At 36.5% G+C, this 17,705-nt stretch overlaps 1 protein-coding gene across 4 annotated transcripts; it reads right to left on the bottom strand.

Annotated features, from left to right (window-relative positions):
* Positions 1–4,721: 4,721 nt before the first annotated feature.
* Positions 4,722–16,898, bottom strand: EPGN (epithelial mitogen). 4 transcript variants are annotated; one of them, XM_007998889.3, is made up of 5 exons: positions 16,456–16,898; positions 15,844–15,933; positions 12,730–12,850; positions 11,861–12,013; positions 4,722–10,436 (listed from the first exon to the last, which is right to left on the bottom strand). In XM_007998889.3, the coding sequence occupies exons 1-5, from the start codon at positions 16,496–16,498 to the stop codon at positions 10,379–10,381; spliced, it is 465 nt and encodes a 154-aa protein (XP_007997080.3). In that variant the 5' UTR covers positions 16,499–16,898; the 3' UTR covers positions 4,722–10,378. The 4 variants fall into 4 exon arrangements, with proteins under 4 accessions (XP_007997080.3, XP_072873504.1, XP_007997082.3 ...); XM_073017403.1 differs by having other exon boundaries at positions 11,987–12,013; XM_007998891.3 differs by having other exon boundaries at positions 15,871–15,933.
* Between the last annotated feature and the right edge of the window lie 807 nt (positions 16,899–17,705).

Here is a 17,705-nt window from a genome sequence, read left to right as displayed (position 1 = left end):
CCCATTTTTACACCAAATAGGTGTGTTCCTGGAACTGTCGTGGCACCTGTGGGTGTGTGATTTAGTATGTTAATGAGCATATAATGAGGTCCCAGGTAAAAGCAAGGTCAAATCCACCACGTTGTGTCCAGTTTTTCTTAGGCAGCTTGGTTCACACCCTTTTTTTCAGGGTCTTATCAGCCCCTAGCCTCTGCAGCTATTTCAACAGCTTCTTTTTGCTAGTTATATAAAACTGCTGCCTGGAATTTTCTGTTCTCTTGGACCATCCTGTATTGTTCCTGTCTCCATAGCAGTAGTACTGGAGGTAATGGAATGCTTTGATCAATTCTGGAATTAGAATTGAGGGATGCACAACTAAACCAGGTGCAATGAAGGTGAAGGAGAATGGTACTCCACAGCAAAATTGGTGTGGTTTTTGGAAGGGGCATGGATGCTGGGAAGGCACAAAAACAAACAAAAAACTTCTAATTTTTACAACATGCAAATACAAACAGAAGATAAATAGATTCTAATTAGGTTTAAGGAGCAGCTGAAGGTATGCTCACCTATCAGACGCTCTCTAGTTCCTCAAGCAAATGGACTTCAGTCTACCCAAAGCACCGGTTTGCAGATGCACGTGTTTGCTCAGCCTACTTAGACAGGCCTAACCCCTGACAGTAACATGTGTTAAACTCAAACTGGGGACCCTAATACCTGCATATACCAAGTTTGACTCTTTTATTTCTCATAGATATCCTTTGTTTAATGGTTCTGTTTTTAAATCAAATGTTTCATCAATTCTTAAGCAATTTATTGCTGTAAGATCTGCAGTTTGGGCTAATATACTGCCTAATATATTCTGCTGAAGGAAGCAAAACTGTTTTTCTTCCACACCATTTAAACACTTTTGAATAAAAGTAACAGTTTGCTCAGAGGGTAAAACAGAGGAGAATAAGTCTGGAGGAAAATAAGAAGAATTGGAGCTATTCATATTAGTACAGTAAGTTGATAATGTTAGGATGAAAAACATCTTTGAATGTTAGTTGATTTAAGAAGGAAAGTATAGTCATAAAGGTTTCTATTCATTTATAGCTTGACAAAAAGTACAAGTAATATGATAAGAACTTGAATCCACAGTAATATGGGGCTTTGGAATTTTGTCCTTGACACTTGTTAAATTTAGGTGGAGAAATGAGGGTTATGATAACCCCCAGGTCCCAAGGTCTTGAGTGCCTAATATCAGAATATTTCAAATGTTTAATAACTATGATGAAGGTTTAGGCTGAGATACGAGGCTTATGATAATTTCAAGGTACAGTCAATTCTGTTTTAATGCTTGTTTTAAAGTGTGAGTTTTTTCCAACATAAAGAATAATTTGTACATAACAGGAACTTTGTGTTTGCTTAGGTATAATTTCACCAGAGACAAATGCTAGATGATAAGGAAAACTGTTGAGCAGAGCAGCATAGGAGAGAGCACACACGTGTGTGATTCTCAAATATCTACCAGCGATCTTGGCTCATGTTTGAGTTATAAACCACACTCAACCACATCTGCTGTTATAACTTTCCACCCAATTTTAAAAACCCCTCCTCCATCACTTGATAATAATTCACAAGCTAAACCCTGCCAATACCCACTTCCACAAGCAAACCGCAGGTCTTTTTAAAGATAACATACCATGTTTATTGTACTATTTATGTACATTTTAACCACCTAAAATGTATAAAACTGTGTTACCATTTTTAGAGTTTTTTTTTAATATGTTACTGATGAAGCTTTTTGAGTATTGTTTCTCAAACCCCCATTTTTGAATGAGTTCTGTGGGATATCCTGCTCAATTTTTTAGTGTAATGATTTTTAGGAACGTATGTCACCTTGTAACAAAACCTACCATGTTGAGTGTCAATAAGAGTTTCAATGGAGTTTTAGATGCTTTATAATTATAATAATATTTATTGAATGAGTGCTATGTTCTATGAATTTTACCTGTATTAGTTATCTGATTTAACTTAATCCTAAAATGACCCTGTGGGTGTGATGATTTTCCCCATTTTATAATGGAGGCAACTATGAATTAGAGGGATAATTTATTCTAAACCACAAAGCTAATAAACAGCTGGAATTCGAAACCCAGCTCTCTGAGAATGCAGATCCCACTGCAAAGAACACTGGGCAAACTCAACTATGGCCAAACTGTGCTAAGTGCAGCAGGACTTGTATTCAGAGGGACCAGCAGCCATGTGCTCACCTGCCTGTCACTAATTAAGACCATAAAGCCTGGGAACTGGACAGCCTTGCAGCCAAATCTAGGTTCCACTACTTACTCGGTGCATATCATTGAACAAGTTGCTTACACTTTCTGAATTTCAGTGTCATAATGTGAAAAATGGAATTCGATTGTAATAAAATAGCTAACATTCATTGATCACTTATTATTAACCTCAAAACAATCTATGATATAAATATTGTCCCATTTCTACAAATGACAAAACTTGGGCTTAGAAAAGTAAAAAAAAAAAACTTGATTAAGGTAGCACAGTCAGTAGGAGTGAAGCTGGATTTCAACCTGTCTGTTAAACTCCAGACACTTGTCTTCTTAACCACTGTTGAACACAACCCCTAATAAAACCTTTCTCCTGGATGTCTCTGAGGATTGAGGGAGATACTATCTGCAAATTACTTAGCACTGTGCCCAGTCTATGATGTGAATTTAATAAATGAAGTTCATTGTTATTATTACAATTGGAACTTAGCCAAGAACATAAGTAATTATAATACAAGGCAGAATGTAAGTATTTGAAAAGTACAAAAAAAAAAAAAAAAAAAAAAAAAGAGAAAGATATCAAGGAAATTCAAAAGAAGGAGAAATGGCAAATGTCAATAACACCATTCTTTAAGGAGGGGGCCGCATTTGAAAAAAAAATATGATCTTGGCAGACAGAGGTGAGGGAGGATAATACATGTGGCAGGAACAGTAGAGACCGTAAAACACAGAGATGGATTGTGTGGTTCATTTGCAGAGCATAGAGCAGCGGTAGGCCACAGCTGATGATATGCATAGGGCGAGGGGGGATGAGAAAGACAGACCATCCGAGCCTGCCTGGAGAGGGCTTCACACTGCAGGCTGAGCAGTCCTTACTAGACATGGTGCACAATGGCGAGTCGGTGTCAGTTCTTGAGCTGGGAGGCAACATAAGCAAGCCTGTGCACTGAAAAGACAGATCTGACAAGGATTATAGCAGAGAGTGACTGAAGGTGTGGGCGGGGCAGTGCCTGAGTCACCAGATGCCACCCCTGCCAGTTTCCAGGTGAGTGTGGGTTTTCCTAATAAGCACATTCCTGGGCAACTCTTTGATCTGAGACTCCTTTATGGTTTATGAGGTTTGCAGTACAATGGGGCCCTCTACAGTCATCTTAATGATTAGACTCAGGAGAATTTAGATGAGGAAAGATGAAAATTAAACCAAAGAAACAAGTTTGCAGACTTAAAGGCCCACAGGACCCTGGACTGGCAGCCTAAGCATCAGCAGCAGTTGGGTATTGGGTCATGCTCCTTCTAACCAAAGTTACAAAAGTTATAGAGTGCTGGCACACAGAAAATAGGACCAGAGCTCTCTATTTTTTATTTTTCAAAAGAAGCTAGATTTTTTAAAGTAATAAAACAGCTTGGTTTTTAAACATGGGCTTGATTTAAAACAAACACCATGAAAGCTAAAGGGAATATGTCTGTGGACTGGATCTACTTATAGGTGTCACATTTCCAATGTACAACTTCCAACCAGGAAGGGAATGTGGAGGTCATCTTCAGAGTCTAACTTCTCCACTTAACAGGCAACGATATCATATCCAAAGAGTCCTAGTAAAGTTCAAATCACACAGCTGAACTAGAACACAGGTCATTTTAGTGCCAAACTATTGCACACATTTTGTAAAATGTTATCTTGCAATTTTTTTCCTCAGCTGAACCATTACTTACTGGACCACTACGTACTGCTTTTCTGTAAGGTGCATGTGGGGCTGAGGTAGGATTGAGGATAATGTGGAGAGAAGGGGGTTGATGAGATTTTACTGTAGACATGAAAACCACTTGCATTCCTCACTCCTCATCTCAAAAACAACCTGAGTCAGATATGTCTCAATAAAGCTAAGAAGTATTGGGAAATAGCCTATAGTCAACGGTTACACGCTAGATTAGAATATTTCCAATGTTCTCTAGGAATACTGACTACAAGCTAGAGTAGACTATTCCCAATATTCCAAGAGAGTTCTCTAAGAGAATACTCCACATTCCTTGAGTCATAGGATAAGCCAGAGTTCCTTTACAGTATACAGTCTCTCCCCAGACTGTGCACTCAACTGTGAGCAGGCACTTGACATTGATCTGACCCCACCCTGAGGGTGTTATACATATCTTAATAATTTGCAGATGACAGCAGGGGAATTTTGTGGTTGATCCATGACAAATATTATTATTATTTTGTGGCCAGGCATGGTGGCTCAAGCCTGTAATCCAGCACTTTGGGAGGCTGAGGTGGGCGGATCACAAGGTCAAGAGATCGAGACCATCCCGGCCAACATGGTGAAACCCTGTCTCTGCTATAAGTACAAAAATTAGCTGGGCGTGGTGGCACACGCCTGTAGTCCCAACTACTTGGGAGGCTGAGGCAGGAGAATCGCTTGAACCCGGGAGGTGGAGGTTGTAGTGAGCCGAGATTGCGCTACTGCACTCCAGCCTGGTGACAGAGTGAGACAGACTCCATCTCAAAAAAAAAAAAATTACCCTCTTAAAGATCAGTAATACGGCTAGTTTGACAGCTGGTTGACTGTGAACTTAACCAAATTTTAATCTAGATAACTTATGCCCCAATAATATCTGAGACATAAAAATGACAAAGAAAGGCCATGAGGTGTTTAGTTTAAGACTGACTGAACAATTCAGCTCTCCTTATTACCATATAATCACATTTCTTTCTTTTTTTTTTTAAATCATACTTTAAGTTCTAGGGTACATGTGTACAACGTGCAGGTTTGTTACATATGTATACATGTGCCATGTTGGTGTGCTACACCCATTAACTTGTCATTTACATTAGGTATATCTCCTAATGCTATCCCTCCCTCCTACCCCCATCCCATGACAGGCCCCAGTGTGTGATGTTCCCCACCCTGTGTCCAAGTGTTCTCATTGTTCAATTCCCACCTATGAGTGAGAACATGCAGTGTTGGTTTTCTGTCCTTGGAATAGTTTGCTCAGATGATGGTTTCCAGCTTCATCCATGTTCCTGCAAAGGACATGAACTCGTCCTTTTTTATGGCTGCATAGTATTCCATGGTGTATATGTGCCACATTTTCTTAATCCAGTCTATCATTGATGAACATTTGGGTTGGTTCCAAGTCTTTGCTATTGTGAATAGTGCCACAATAAACATACGTGTGCATGTATCTTTATAGCAGCATGATTTATAATCCTTTGGGTATATACCCAGTAATGGGATGGCTGGGTCAAATGGTATTTCTAGTTCTAGATCCTTGAAGAATCACCACACTGTCTTCCACAATGGTTGAACTAGTTTACAGTCCTACCAACAGTGTAAAAGTGTTCCTATTTCTCCACATCCTCTCCAGCACTTGTTGTTTCCTGACTTTTTAATGATCACTATTCTAAATGGTGTGAGATAGTATCTCATTGTGGTTTTAATTTGCATTTCTCTGATGGTCAGTGATGATGAGCATTTTTTCATGTGTCTGTTGGCTGCATAAATGCCTTCTTTTGATAAGTGTCTGTTCATATCCTTTGCCCACTTTTTGATGGGGTCCATGCTCATGGATAGGAAGAATCAATATAGTGAAAATGGCCATATTGCCAAGGTAATTTATAGTTTCAATGCCATCTCCATCAAGCTACCAATGACTTTCTTCACAGAATTGGGAAAATAAACTGCTTTAAAGTTCATATGGAACCAAAAAAGAGCCCACATTGCCAAGACAATCCTAAGCCAAAAGAACAAAGCTGGAGGTATCACGCTACCTGACTTCAAACTATACTACGAGGGTACAGTAACCAAAACTGCACGGTACTGGTACCAAAACAGAGATATAGACCAATGGAACAGAACAGAGCCTTTGGAAATAATACCACACATCTACAACCATCTGATCTTTGACAAACCTAACAAAAACAAGAAATGGGGAAAGGAGTCCTTATTTAATAAATGGTGCTGGGAAAACTGGCTAGCCATATGTAGAAAGCTGAAACTGGATCCCTCCCTTACACCTTATACAAAAATTAATTCAAGATGGATTAAAGACTTAAATGTTAGACCTAAAACTGTAAAAATCCCAGAAGAAAACTAGGCAATACGATTCAGGCCACAGGCATGGGCAAGGACTTCACGACTAAAACACCAAAAGCAATGGCAACAAAAGCCAAAACTGACAAATGGGATCTAATTAAACTAAAGAGCTTCTGCACAGCAAAGGAAATACCATCAGAGGGAACAGGCAACCTACAGAATGGGAGAAAATTTTTACAATCTACTCATCTGACAAAGGGCTAATATCTAGGACTTACAAAGAACTTAAACATATAATCACATTTCTCATCTTTATGAGATGTTTCTTTGGAAGCTGTGGGTGTTGCCGACAATCTGGAACATCCATCATGTTTAGTTTTGGAAGAGAAGTAAAATATAATGATGGGATGCATGTATTCACATGGATATTCTTAAGGGGCCTAGCCTTACAATTCTTAGAAAATTAACTGTTTAAGCTCTTATACTTTGAACTGGGCATTGATGGATTAAATAATTAATAAAAATTGAATACTTAATAAAAATTCAGAATTTAGAAAAGACATTTGTGAATGTGCTACTGAATAAGTCTGAGCCAAAGGTTTGGACGAAAATGTGGGCTAACCCAGATTAGCAGTGCTAGACATTGGTAAATTAAGTTTCAACATTTATAGTTCATCTTGGCAGCTGCTCATGTCCTGATGTCATGCAGCCATGATGTAAGCGAGAAAGAGTGATGTTTTGCAATAGAGGGATTTTGGTAACCCTTCCCATGAGTGTGGGTTGCAGGATATCAATATGTATATCACTTCAGAGAAAGCATGTTACATTTTGTAATGCAGAGACATTAAATGGCTTCCTTATGGTCCTCTGCATAGATGAATCGTCTTCATGTTTAAATCAAAAGCTTAAATTGCTGATGTTTGTTATTTTCTTATGACTTTTTTCTCAATTAAATATAATGAATGGAAATCTTGACATTACCAAAATGAACATGTTAAAATTAAAGGATTAGATTCGTATTGTGCCAGGAAAGACTAAAAGATGAACTATGTTATAATTTCATCCTTTTCAAACTTTATGAAAACACAACTATACGAAAAGTTACCTTGGGAAATATAATATAATGAATATAAGAATATAATGACAAGCATTTGCAATTACTTTTTTTGCAAATTTACTGACTCCAGGATGGCTGAGATTATTTTCTGTGCCCCGTCCTCATTATACTCTGAAATGCTAAATAATAAAGCACTCATGAATATTGATGACTTAAGAATGTGTTCTCAAATAATTGAAGGATAGACAAAGGGAAGAGACAAAATGGGGAATGAAAGAAATTGATGAACCTCTTGGCTAGTGTAATGTAGTTAAAGATGCCAGAAACATGTTGGCATTTGTTTCCTAAATAATCCACCCCCAATTAATGATACATTGATTGATAGCTGAAAGTGTAGTTCTAAAGCACAAACTTTACTGAAAGGCTCTTTTTAGGGTCTTCTTGCATATAGAAAAAAAATGAAACAATTTCCAAATATCTTATACTTATGCATTTTCCCACTTAAGTTCTGCTTAGGTACTTAAATATTGCCAGATGTGGCTCTAGCTCCATAGGAATGTCAGAAATGCCTTCCTACAAAATTAATGCTAGGAACTACAGGATCACAAGATTGTTTTATATGAAATATCATAAACAGACGGTTATCATAAGCCACACTCTGAGTTTCTACACAATCTCACAGGTAGATTTTATGTTGTTAGTAAGTACTATTCTATAGGTGAAAAAAGTTGAATCTCTATTTGTTTTGGTTAACATTTTGGTTTTGCAATCTGAGGATTTTAATTATCTTCCTGATGTTCTAATTTTAATTATATTGTGTTTGTAATTTATAAGTATTTACAGACAACAAGTATTTATAATCTTTAAAGTTATCACCCCTCCAGACTCCAGCATTAATTTCTTTCTCCTTTTATCAGGAGGCAGTTCTTAATTAATTAAAGGCAATCCTGTATTATTTCTTCCCATACTCTCCCCAGCTATTTTACATCTTTTTGAAATACTCAGGAAGAGAATTGCTTTCTAGGTGTGGTCTGTCACTGGAGTCATTGGGAGGAAACTTCAATTCTCCACTCCTTGGTATGATGTAAGCTTTGCATACTGTGTGAAAACATTCAGAAAGTGCTGACTGCAGTCCATTTGCATTAAATTCCTTCTGAAGAGAAAACAAAACAAGTTAAATACCTTCTACAGAAAGGGAAGCAGAATTTTAAGTTTGGTTTAGGAATGAATGAAAAGTTATAATTTAATGTAAATGAAAGGCTTGTTGCTGGACTGCCATTGCAAGAATAGTCAAGTTTGATCCTCTTTTTACCACTCATGATCAAAATTGTCTTGCTTATCTACATCACAAATGGAAAAAAAAAAGAGTCTATTGTTTTAGATTGAATCTTAAAAAATGATAGCTATTATTACTCTTTAGTATTTTATATTTCCTTCAAAAATAAATTATTTCACAAACTAAACACTAAAATATACACCTTAGATAATATCGAGTGATGTGTTTCAGGGTTAGAGGTGGGGTTGAGGTTCATCTCAACATGCTGATGTTGAGGATCTCACCGGCAATGCACATTTGGAAAAACATTTCCTTATTCCACTATCAAGTTTTAGAGCTACCAGGGCCTTGTAGAAAATGAAACCAAAGCCCAAATAAATTAAGCAACCTGCATATGACTGTTTGAATTAAGTGGTAGAAATATAACTAAGAGGAAGGATACTGATTTTTTTTTTTTTTCAGATGGAGTTTCGTTCTTGTCGCCCAGGTTGGAGCGCAGGGTGGCCATCTTGGCTTACTACAACCTCTGCCTCCCAGGTTCAAGCGATTCTCTTGTGTTAGCCTCCAGAGTAGCTGGGATTACAGGCATGCGCCACCACGCCCAGCTAATTTTTGTATTTTTAGTAGAGATGGAGTTTTACCATGTTAGCCAGGCTGGTCTCAAACTCTTGACCTCAGGTGATCCATCTGCCTCAGCCTCCGAAAGTGCTGGGATTACAGGTGTGAACCACCGCGCTTGGCCTGGATACTGATTCTTATTATTTTGACTGTTACTCCATTTTTTTTTCCTCTCCCTCTTATGTGCAAATCTGTTAACAAGTGTTCAAAAATTATAAAGAAAGTTTCCACATGCTGTGGTCTGGTGAAAAAATTCTATATCCGGTTTTCAGTTTCTATTTTAGGGCCAATTGTAGACTTTTATTCAGTAGGAGAGTTCTAGGATCTCGGTCCAAATGAATGATCAATGGGTAATTCCACTGATAACTGGAGGAAGTGATGAACAAAAGCATTAGGGACCAGTGAGTCCAACACAAAATTTTATAATCCATGTAGAAATGGAAATGCTTTGCCTACTCCAGACTTGATATCCAGATAGCTTCAGTCTTCAGAAACTCTAGTTTATTCCATATTTTACATATAAAGGCTGTATGTTGTTACAAGCTGTGTATGATTTGTATTTGCCTTGGACTTTCCATTCTGTTTTCAGTGGCTTAGATTTAAGACACATATTTGGTTCACTGGAGGTACCTTAACACTGATTTCATTCTAAAAGCTGACATCACATTCTTTTAGACACCATGAAAACAACAAGTTTGGGATACGGTTCATTGAGCAAATAGAATTAGGTCCATCTAGGTGGTAAAAAATGCTGGGTAGTAAGAACATGAAGAACCCAAGCAAGGCATTGCTTTGGCTTGCTGCAAAGTTGATTATTATTCCCATGAAAATTCACATCTGACACAGCCAGGGGCATGAAACTCAGTCTTTCTGTAGTGAGAATAATAACCACACAACAACAAAAACCCAGAGTGAAACTATGAACTTGACTTCTGTCACAGCAGCTTGTTCACTTGGCTTCCATCACTCCTTAAGGATGGCAAAGTCTAAAGGCCAACGCTGAAGTTTATCTTCTCATTTCATCGTGATCCCAACTTTCATTACTTTCGAGTCTAGTCAGCTTGACAAGTTTTGTTGTTTCATGTGAAAACTTCAATTTTGAGCTCACTGATCTCTACAGATGCCTTGATGAAAATTCTTTACAAAGGCCTCACAGCGGTCGTCTTTCTCCAGAACAGACATTGTAAGGTGATTTCAATTTTAGACACCTGAAACGGAGCATTGGTTTCCATATGAATTTGACTATGGTTCATATAGGTCATTGAAGCTTACATAAATGCACCCTGCAGCAGTTGCTCTTGGTGTCCCTCCCAGATCGCCTTTACCCATTGGTCAACCCATCCCTCAGCAGCTGTGGGCATTAACAGCCTCACTGGCAGCAGTCTTCTCCCAGGGTCTGCCCATGGCCAACTGAGTGCCCTGGCAGGAGATTGCTGGGAGATTACAAGCCCCTGTTCCTTACCCCACATGAATCCATGATTGAATAATATGGGATATTGAAATCCGGATGCCTCTTCTCCTTGCGAGAAGTCTACACTGCTATTCACATTCTAGATCTCCCTGTGGAATCAGACTGGGGCTACACTTCAGTTAAAGCCACATCTTTGCTTAGCTTCTTCTTGTGCTCCATCTGCTTTCCTTACTTTATTACGGGTTTCACCTAAAATAAAGGTAGAGTACTCCCTCAACCAATCATATGCACAGCAATTTCCATCTGAAGGCTCTGCTCCTAGGAAATCTGACCTCAGAGAGCCACCTTAGTAATGTGGAAAAGTCTTTCCTCCTCCTCCTCCTCCTCCTCCTCCTCCTTATTATTACATTTCTTGGTCTGTTAGGCAAATCTACAACTGATATAATATAGATTTGATTCTCTCTAAGATGTATTTGTTAAGCAAAATAAACTTTTCTAATTTTGAACAGGCAGTTTTGGTCATTCAGAAATGACAACTTTTTAGAGTACAGCAAGGGAAATTATGTATTTGTATTTTTTTGTTAGGGTGTCTCACTTTATTTCTTGACTTTATCCTAGTTACACGGATTTAAGGAAAAATTACTCATGTGGAAAAAAAACAAGAATTAAGAACGAATATGTAAATAATTACAATTATTTGTAGATTATCTTCTTAGGTTTTTAGCAAAAGACAGTATCTTCTGAAGATACCCCCAGTTGATGTCTGGGAAGAAATGGCCAGTGTTTGTCACACATTTTTTTTCAGTTTTTACTTGTTTCTTGATTTTATTTCACTCAACAAATATTTACTCAGTGTGTGTTGTGTGCTAGGCATAGTGTAAGGCACTGAATACACAATTTTGAACAAGATATACTTAGTCCCTACTTTCTTGGGGCCTGCTGTCCTTGTCATTTATAATTTTAATGTGGGCAGACAGAGATAGGATGAAGGGAGACTGTACTTGTAAACTCTCCTATTACAACTGAAGCAAATTTTTACCACTCATCTGGGTTTATGAGAAAAGGCATGAAAAATATTACATAGAAACTTTTTGCCAGATTTACAGCTCTTTTTTAAGTAAAAAAATTTTACATGTCAATTCCTGGCACATTATAGAGGCTGAATAAATATTTGTCAAACGAATGCATATGAAATGACTTCATATTTTGTCTTTTTCATACCTTTTTCTTATATAGCAGTAAAAAATAACAAGAAAACCACTTAATAGTAATCCAACACCAATCCCAATTGCAATGTATTTTTCATAAGAATCCACAGCATATGAAGTTAAAGTCAAGTGCTCACACCTTTCTCCAGTATAACCAGTAAAACACCTTTAAAAAAAGAAAAAAAGTTTAATTTTAAAACCTATGGTGGTAGAAATACAAATAAATAACCTGTTTCAAAAAATTTAAAAAAAATAAATGGAAATAAGGAATTTAAATTGAAGAGGCAAATACCAAATGAAAGTCAATCTGTTAAGGGCAATGAAGCAGCTGTGAATTTTCCAATAATCATGAAGGTCCCATATTTTCCCTTCATTAGTAGAGGGAAAAGGTAGTATGCTTGCATAATTTACTCTAGCAAAATCATTAGTCTATTCTTCCATAGGAGAATACTGAGCAAATCATGATCATAAAAATAGTGTCTTAGTTGCTCTAGAACTTCATATTCCTGTAATGTTTTTGCCTTAGTTTCCTTCATTTCATCCTGAAAACAACCCCAAAACTTAAAATCACCTTTGCATGTTGTTAAAAATGCAGATTCTGATTCAGTAGTTCTGGGGTAGAGCATAGATCCTGCATTTCTAAAAAGCACCAGGTTCAAGAGATGCTGCTCATCTGGCAACCATGTTTTTAATTAATGAGTATTAAATAGTTTAGACAAAAGACTCCTTAGATATTCAAATATGTAGAGGCCTGTCAAGTCATGTTCAGATTATGCACCCTTTTAAACTAAAGAGAGAAAAGTGTGGAAATGTACTATATGAAACAACAGAGGCATAAACTCATCTCCTGTCTCTAGGACTTGGAAATTTCTTTGCGTTTACCTGCAGATGGCTTTCTCTAGCTCATGGTGGAATGCACAAGCACCATTGATGCAGTAACTGTTATGATCTTCCAGGCAAAAGTGTGAGAACTTCAAGGCTATGGGTCCTTCTACGTTGTCAGCTAGGAAAAGGAGATACAATATTAGCAAATGAAATGTGTCTTACTTTTATGGTAAATTTTTAATACATATGTAAATAAATTTTTAATTTTAAGGATATTTGGGGGTGGTGCTGTGTCCTTTAAACTATTGATTCTCTTAGCAGATTGTATTCACAAGGGCTGGGTTATTATCATCTAGACATATGACATATTATTAATTAATTGGGGGATGGAGGTGGATTGATGATTGTTTCATTTTTTAAAGCAACGTAGTAAGACAGAAAAGGCAACAAATTCACCAAAAGGTGGCAGCATTGGTTCTAGTCTTAGCAAGTTATTATGAGCAATGCTTCCCAGACTTGTGCCTGAGTACTAATTAATACAGAAGGTCTCACATAATATTTCCATTTTCTTCCTTTACACCTGAGAAGTCAGCACTTGGGAAGATTTGAATTTACACTTGTGAGATAATAAACAAGATTCTTATTCCTGATTCTCTGATGTACAAAAGATATACCTATGCCATTCTTGGTGTTTATGCAGTGGCAATGACCCTTGGGTAAAATTGCATAATTGAGTCCTTTGGGGTATACTTTTTGATTCTTAAATTTTTCTCAAGCAGAATCAATGGCAGTTTACTTGTCATTTTTAGAAATAAACATATTTCCTCATCATTATGATAAAGGTACACCATATATGCCTTGCTAAGATTAAGTGAATCTTACTTGTTTTTAGGGAAAAAACAGTTTTAAGAGGCATTCTTTTTTATATTAAAAATTCTAAATCTTTCGACGTTAAGATTACAAACAAGATACTATGCTGTATTACTTTATTTTGGTGAGAACACATATTACCTTCTAATTCACATTCATTTTGTTGAATAGGATGAATACAATTTATCATTTTAATAATTAATTCTCAGGCAGTGAGAATTTTCCATTATAAACTGTGCTGGGTGCTTTCTATCTCAAGACTAAACAAGTTCGATTAACTAAGCCTGAAACTAGATTTCGCAGAAAAATGTGAGAATTAAGCCATTTCTGAAGAAAAGTTATACCAGAGAGACTCATCTTTCCCCTAAGAATGAGAATGATCATAACTTTATAAAAAGTTTTCTAAGATACTAGATTGATATTTTTAAGTTAGATAAAAAGCAAAAGGAAAAATTAAAGTTCTCCATCAAGAAAGTAAAGGAAAAATACAGAAATGATATATAGTTGTACCTCCATATTCATAGGATCCAGATCTGTGAATTCAACCAACCTCATATGGAAAATATTTGGAAAAAAAAGCATCTGTACATAACATGTACAGACTTCTTTTCTTGTCATTATTCCCTAAACAATGCGGTATAACAACTATTTATATAGTGTTTACAATGTTTTAGGCATAACTAATCAAGGGATGATTTAAAGTACATGGGTGTGTGTCTATAGGTTATATGCAAATATTTTGCTGTTTTATATAAGGGATTTGAGCATCTGTGGATTTTGGTACCCTCTGGGCAGGAGGAAGAGGTCTTGGAATTAATGTTGAACCAATTATGAAGGATGACTATATTGGATTCCTTTTTACTGTTATTATTACTTGTAACTCAAAAAATTTTATTTGCTCTTCACCATTAAGGAAGAACAAAAATATAGTACTGAGCATGCTATTACAAAGTCAGTCATTGAGAGAAAACTATGCTTCTTTAATTTTCTGCAGTATATTATATTCTTTTTTCTTTTTTTATTTTATTCTATTTTTTTTTAGACGGATTCTCACTCTGTCACCCAGGCTGGAGTGCAATGGCCCCATCTCAGCTCACTGCAGCCTCCCCATCCCGGGTTCAAGCAATTCTCCTTCATCAGCCTCCTAAGTAGCTGGGATTACAGGCATGTGCCACCATGCCCCGCTAATTTTTGTATTTTTAGTAGAGACGGGGTTTCACCATGTTGGCCAGGCTGGTCTCAAACCCCTGACATCAGGTGATCTGCCCGCCTCAGCCTCCCAAAGTGCTGGGATTACAGGCATGAGCCACTGCGCCAGGCCAGTATATTATATTCTAATAAGGTGTTTCCTCTTTGTTCAAAGGCTTAGAAGACAAATAGTTGGCTAAAAGTTATTCTAAAACTCACATTGATCTCATTTTGCAAATCAATAGATATTCAAAAAATCAAATGGGTAAAATATTTTGAGACAGTCATTTAAAATTTTAAATTATAGAGGAAATGAAGAACACTGAGATATGACAATCTTCCTTTATTTGCCTGACTCTGAGTACAAGATATTGTTTCCTCTGTCCTAAATCACATTGCCAGCCTTCACATAACAATCAGGATGCAATTTGCGAAAGAATCATAACCACTCAGTCACAGGTCTTGGTAAGGAGCAAGCTTTCCAAGTTTCACCTCTAGGAGTTTAAACAGATTTGAGAAAGAACGCTGATGCTCAAGAGCATCCAGAAGCCACTGTGATAATAATTAAATATAAAATAAAATATATCATCACCATCAATAACAAAAATTGGGTACAAGTGTTTAGGAAATAGAGCATATGCTAAAATAACAACAAAAACCCCAAAGCAAACAAGAAAAAAGATCATTCCAAAGATGAGGGAAAGTGCTTTTCATCTTGTAGCCATAATGTCTTTGGCAGCAAAGCTTATAATCACAGATCAAAATATAATGTTGCTCATCAAGAATGCCAAAATGGGGACAAACTGTCTCTGAACACACAGGGGTTATTGGGAACCAAGCAGAAATGAAGCAGAAAATGTGGCCTGTTTCACATTCAAGACAGTAACTGAAGACAGCTTTTGTCTCATTTGCTTCACTTCCTCCTTTTAAAAGGGCAATTATTTGCTGGCACATTTATCTGTCACTTCAATTTAATAGCATCCTGCTAAAAGAGTTGATTATCTAATCATAAAATATGTATTAAAAATGGTCAATGTTGCTTTTATCACAATCCAAATTTCTCTCCCAAGTTTTAGAAAAGTCTTGTGAAATATGAAAATGGGAAGAAAATACCTTCTGTTTTGTTAACTGTCCAGTTACCTTGCTGGGCTGTGATTGGAGGTGTTACAGTCACGGCTGCCTCTTCAGTCAGTGCTGTCATTGCTGTATTAAGGGGGCAAAAGCATCTTTAACAGAAAGCCTCCTTCTATGTACAAGCAACAGATGGAAAGTATTCTTATTCTGTTTATTCCTATTTCTATGTTTTATTTATTTATTTATTTCAGTTGAAATCCATAATGTGACTAGGGCAACATCCTTAGAGTTTCTCATCCATTCCATTGACTATATTAGGCTTAGAGCAAATAAAAACCCAATTTTTAAGACCATTGATACATTTACATATTAATCCAAAAATAAGAACACTATAGTATAATAACTAAATGTATCAATCACTCTTCAATTGTATAAAGCAAACATTCTGGAGGTCTCAAAAAAGGTGTCAAAATATATTAGGAAAGAAACATACAGGACATAAGAAACTAAACTAAGCCACAGATTCATTACTCTGATCTTTGCCATAAAGAACAACTATTAGAAGCCAACTTCTCTCTAATGCAGAGAAAATAAATTCTATTCACATTTTACACTGATACAAAGTTAACAAAACAAAAGGAAATTACCTACCGTTGAATAAAAGATAGACTGATATTGGAACTTCCAAAGCCATTTCCTGTAGTTGCTTAACTTTCCTTCTCTTATCCTTCTAGACTGATGAGTGGAAGGTTTTTATTGAGCTCTGAGTCTTTGTGGCATTTATATTTCATGAAGCGTCATCTGGCAGTTCTTACCAATCAAAAAAATATGTACTTCTGGCAGCAGCAGAAAGCCTCTGGGCGCTCACGCACTTGTTTAGGATACCTGTATTATCTAGCAATGCAATCAACTTTTCTTTTGAAACATTGGTTTCCTGTTACCTGTGGGCATAATCATGTATGTAAAAGTACTTAAAACAACAAAAACAAAATGTGATTTCAGGAAAGGCTCCCATTGGTGTGAAGAGAACTATACCAGCTCCAACAAGGCTAGAAACCTATACGGGAGTTCAACAAACATAACTGCAAATTAGGAAGCAGCATAACCTGTTTCTAAAAGAAATATCCCTGAAACTGTAGTTGGTTATACCACCTTTCATTACAGACTATGAGTTCTATTTCAAATCAAGATAACTTGTTAATTTAGTTGCAGATAACAGTTAAATTTGTGAAAACACAGACATTTCATATTCCATTTTAGTGTTTGTTTCTTAGTTTTACTATGATAAGTGCTGTAAATAAAATTATTTGTAATAGTATAACATTCACCTTTCTGTCATCCTGCTATTTAACATTTTCCTGAGTAAATGAAATGGGCTACCATGTTCCAGAAACAACAATGCTTAAATCTGCATCCCGATGATTAAGCTACAGAGAACCAGTAAAGTACCAACATAATGATAATAGCAATAATAATAATATTAAAATTCTCCATTAAGAGAAAATTAAGATGACATTTAGTTTGGATACATCCAATGAATAGAAAGATTCCAAGTTAAGACGACATTCAAATTATTTCTCAATGTTCATCTAGTTGTAATTATTAAAGTGGCACTTTAAAGGCCAAAATATGTCATTACAGCTACTATATTTTACAACTACAGAAATTTTCACTTGCCCCAAATTACTATAAATAATTTATAAATATATCTTCCTGAGGCATTGAGTCTTTCTGCCTGGAATTTCAATTGCTTGTATTTTCTTGAAACTTGAAACCTCAAAACCCTAAAAACATATTTAAGTCAAGATAGGTTATCTTTTGCATCATGTCCACCCAGCAAATTAGATTTACCAGAAAGGAGCCATTTCACTATTCGAATATAAACGTGGTATTAGAAATCA

This window comes from Chlorocebus sabaeus, chromosome 7 (genome assembly GCF_047675955.1).
Source record: "Chlorocebus sabaeus isolate Y175 chromosome 7, mChlSab1.0.hap1, whole genome shotgun sequence".
Lineage (NCBI taxonomy): Eukaryota > Metazoa > Chordata > Mammalia > Primates > Cercopithecidae > Chlorocebus > Chlorocebus sabaeus.
This window is presented reverse-complemented; position numbering and strand designations above follow the sequence as displayed.

What these genes read in the sequence shown, in the direction of transcription:
- EPGN (XM_007998889.3), bottom strand. Translation starts at nt 16,498, where the DNA reads ATGGCTTTGGAAGTTCCAATATCAGTCTATCTTTTATTCAACG. An exon ending in GACAGTTAACAAAACAGAAG is followed by an intron (nt 12,851 to 15,843) that starts GTATTTTCTTCC and finishes TCCTTTTCCTAG; the next exon opens with CTGACAACGTAGAAGGACCC. An exon ending in CTAGAGAAAGCCATCTGCAG is followed by an intron (nt 12,014 to 12,729) that starts GTAAACGCAAAG and finishes CTTTTTTTAAAG; the next exon opens with GTGTTTTACTGGTTATACTG.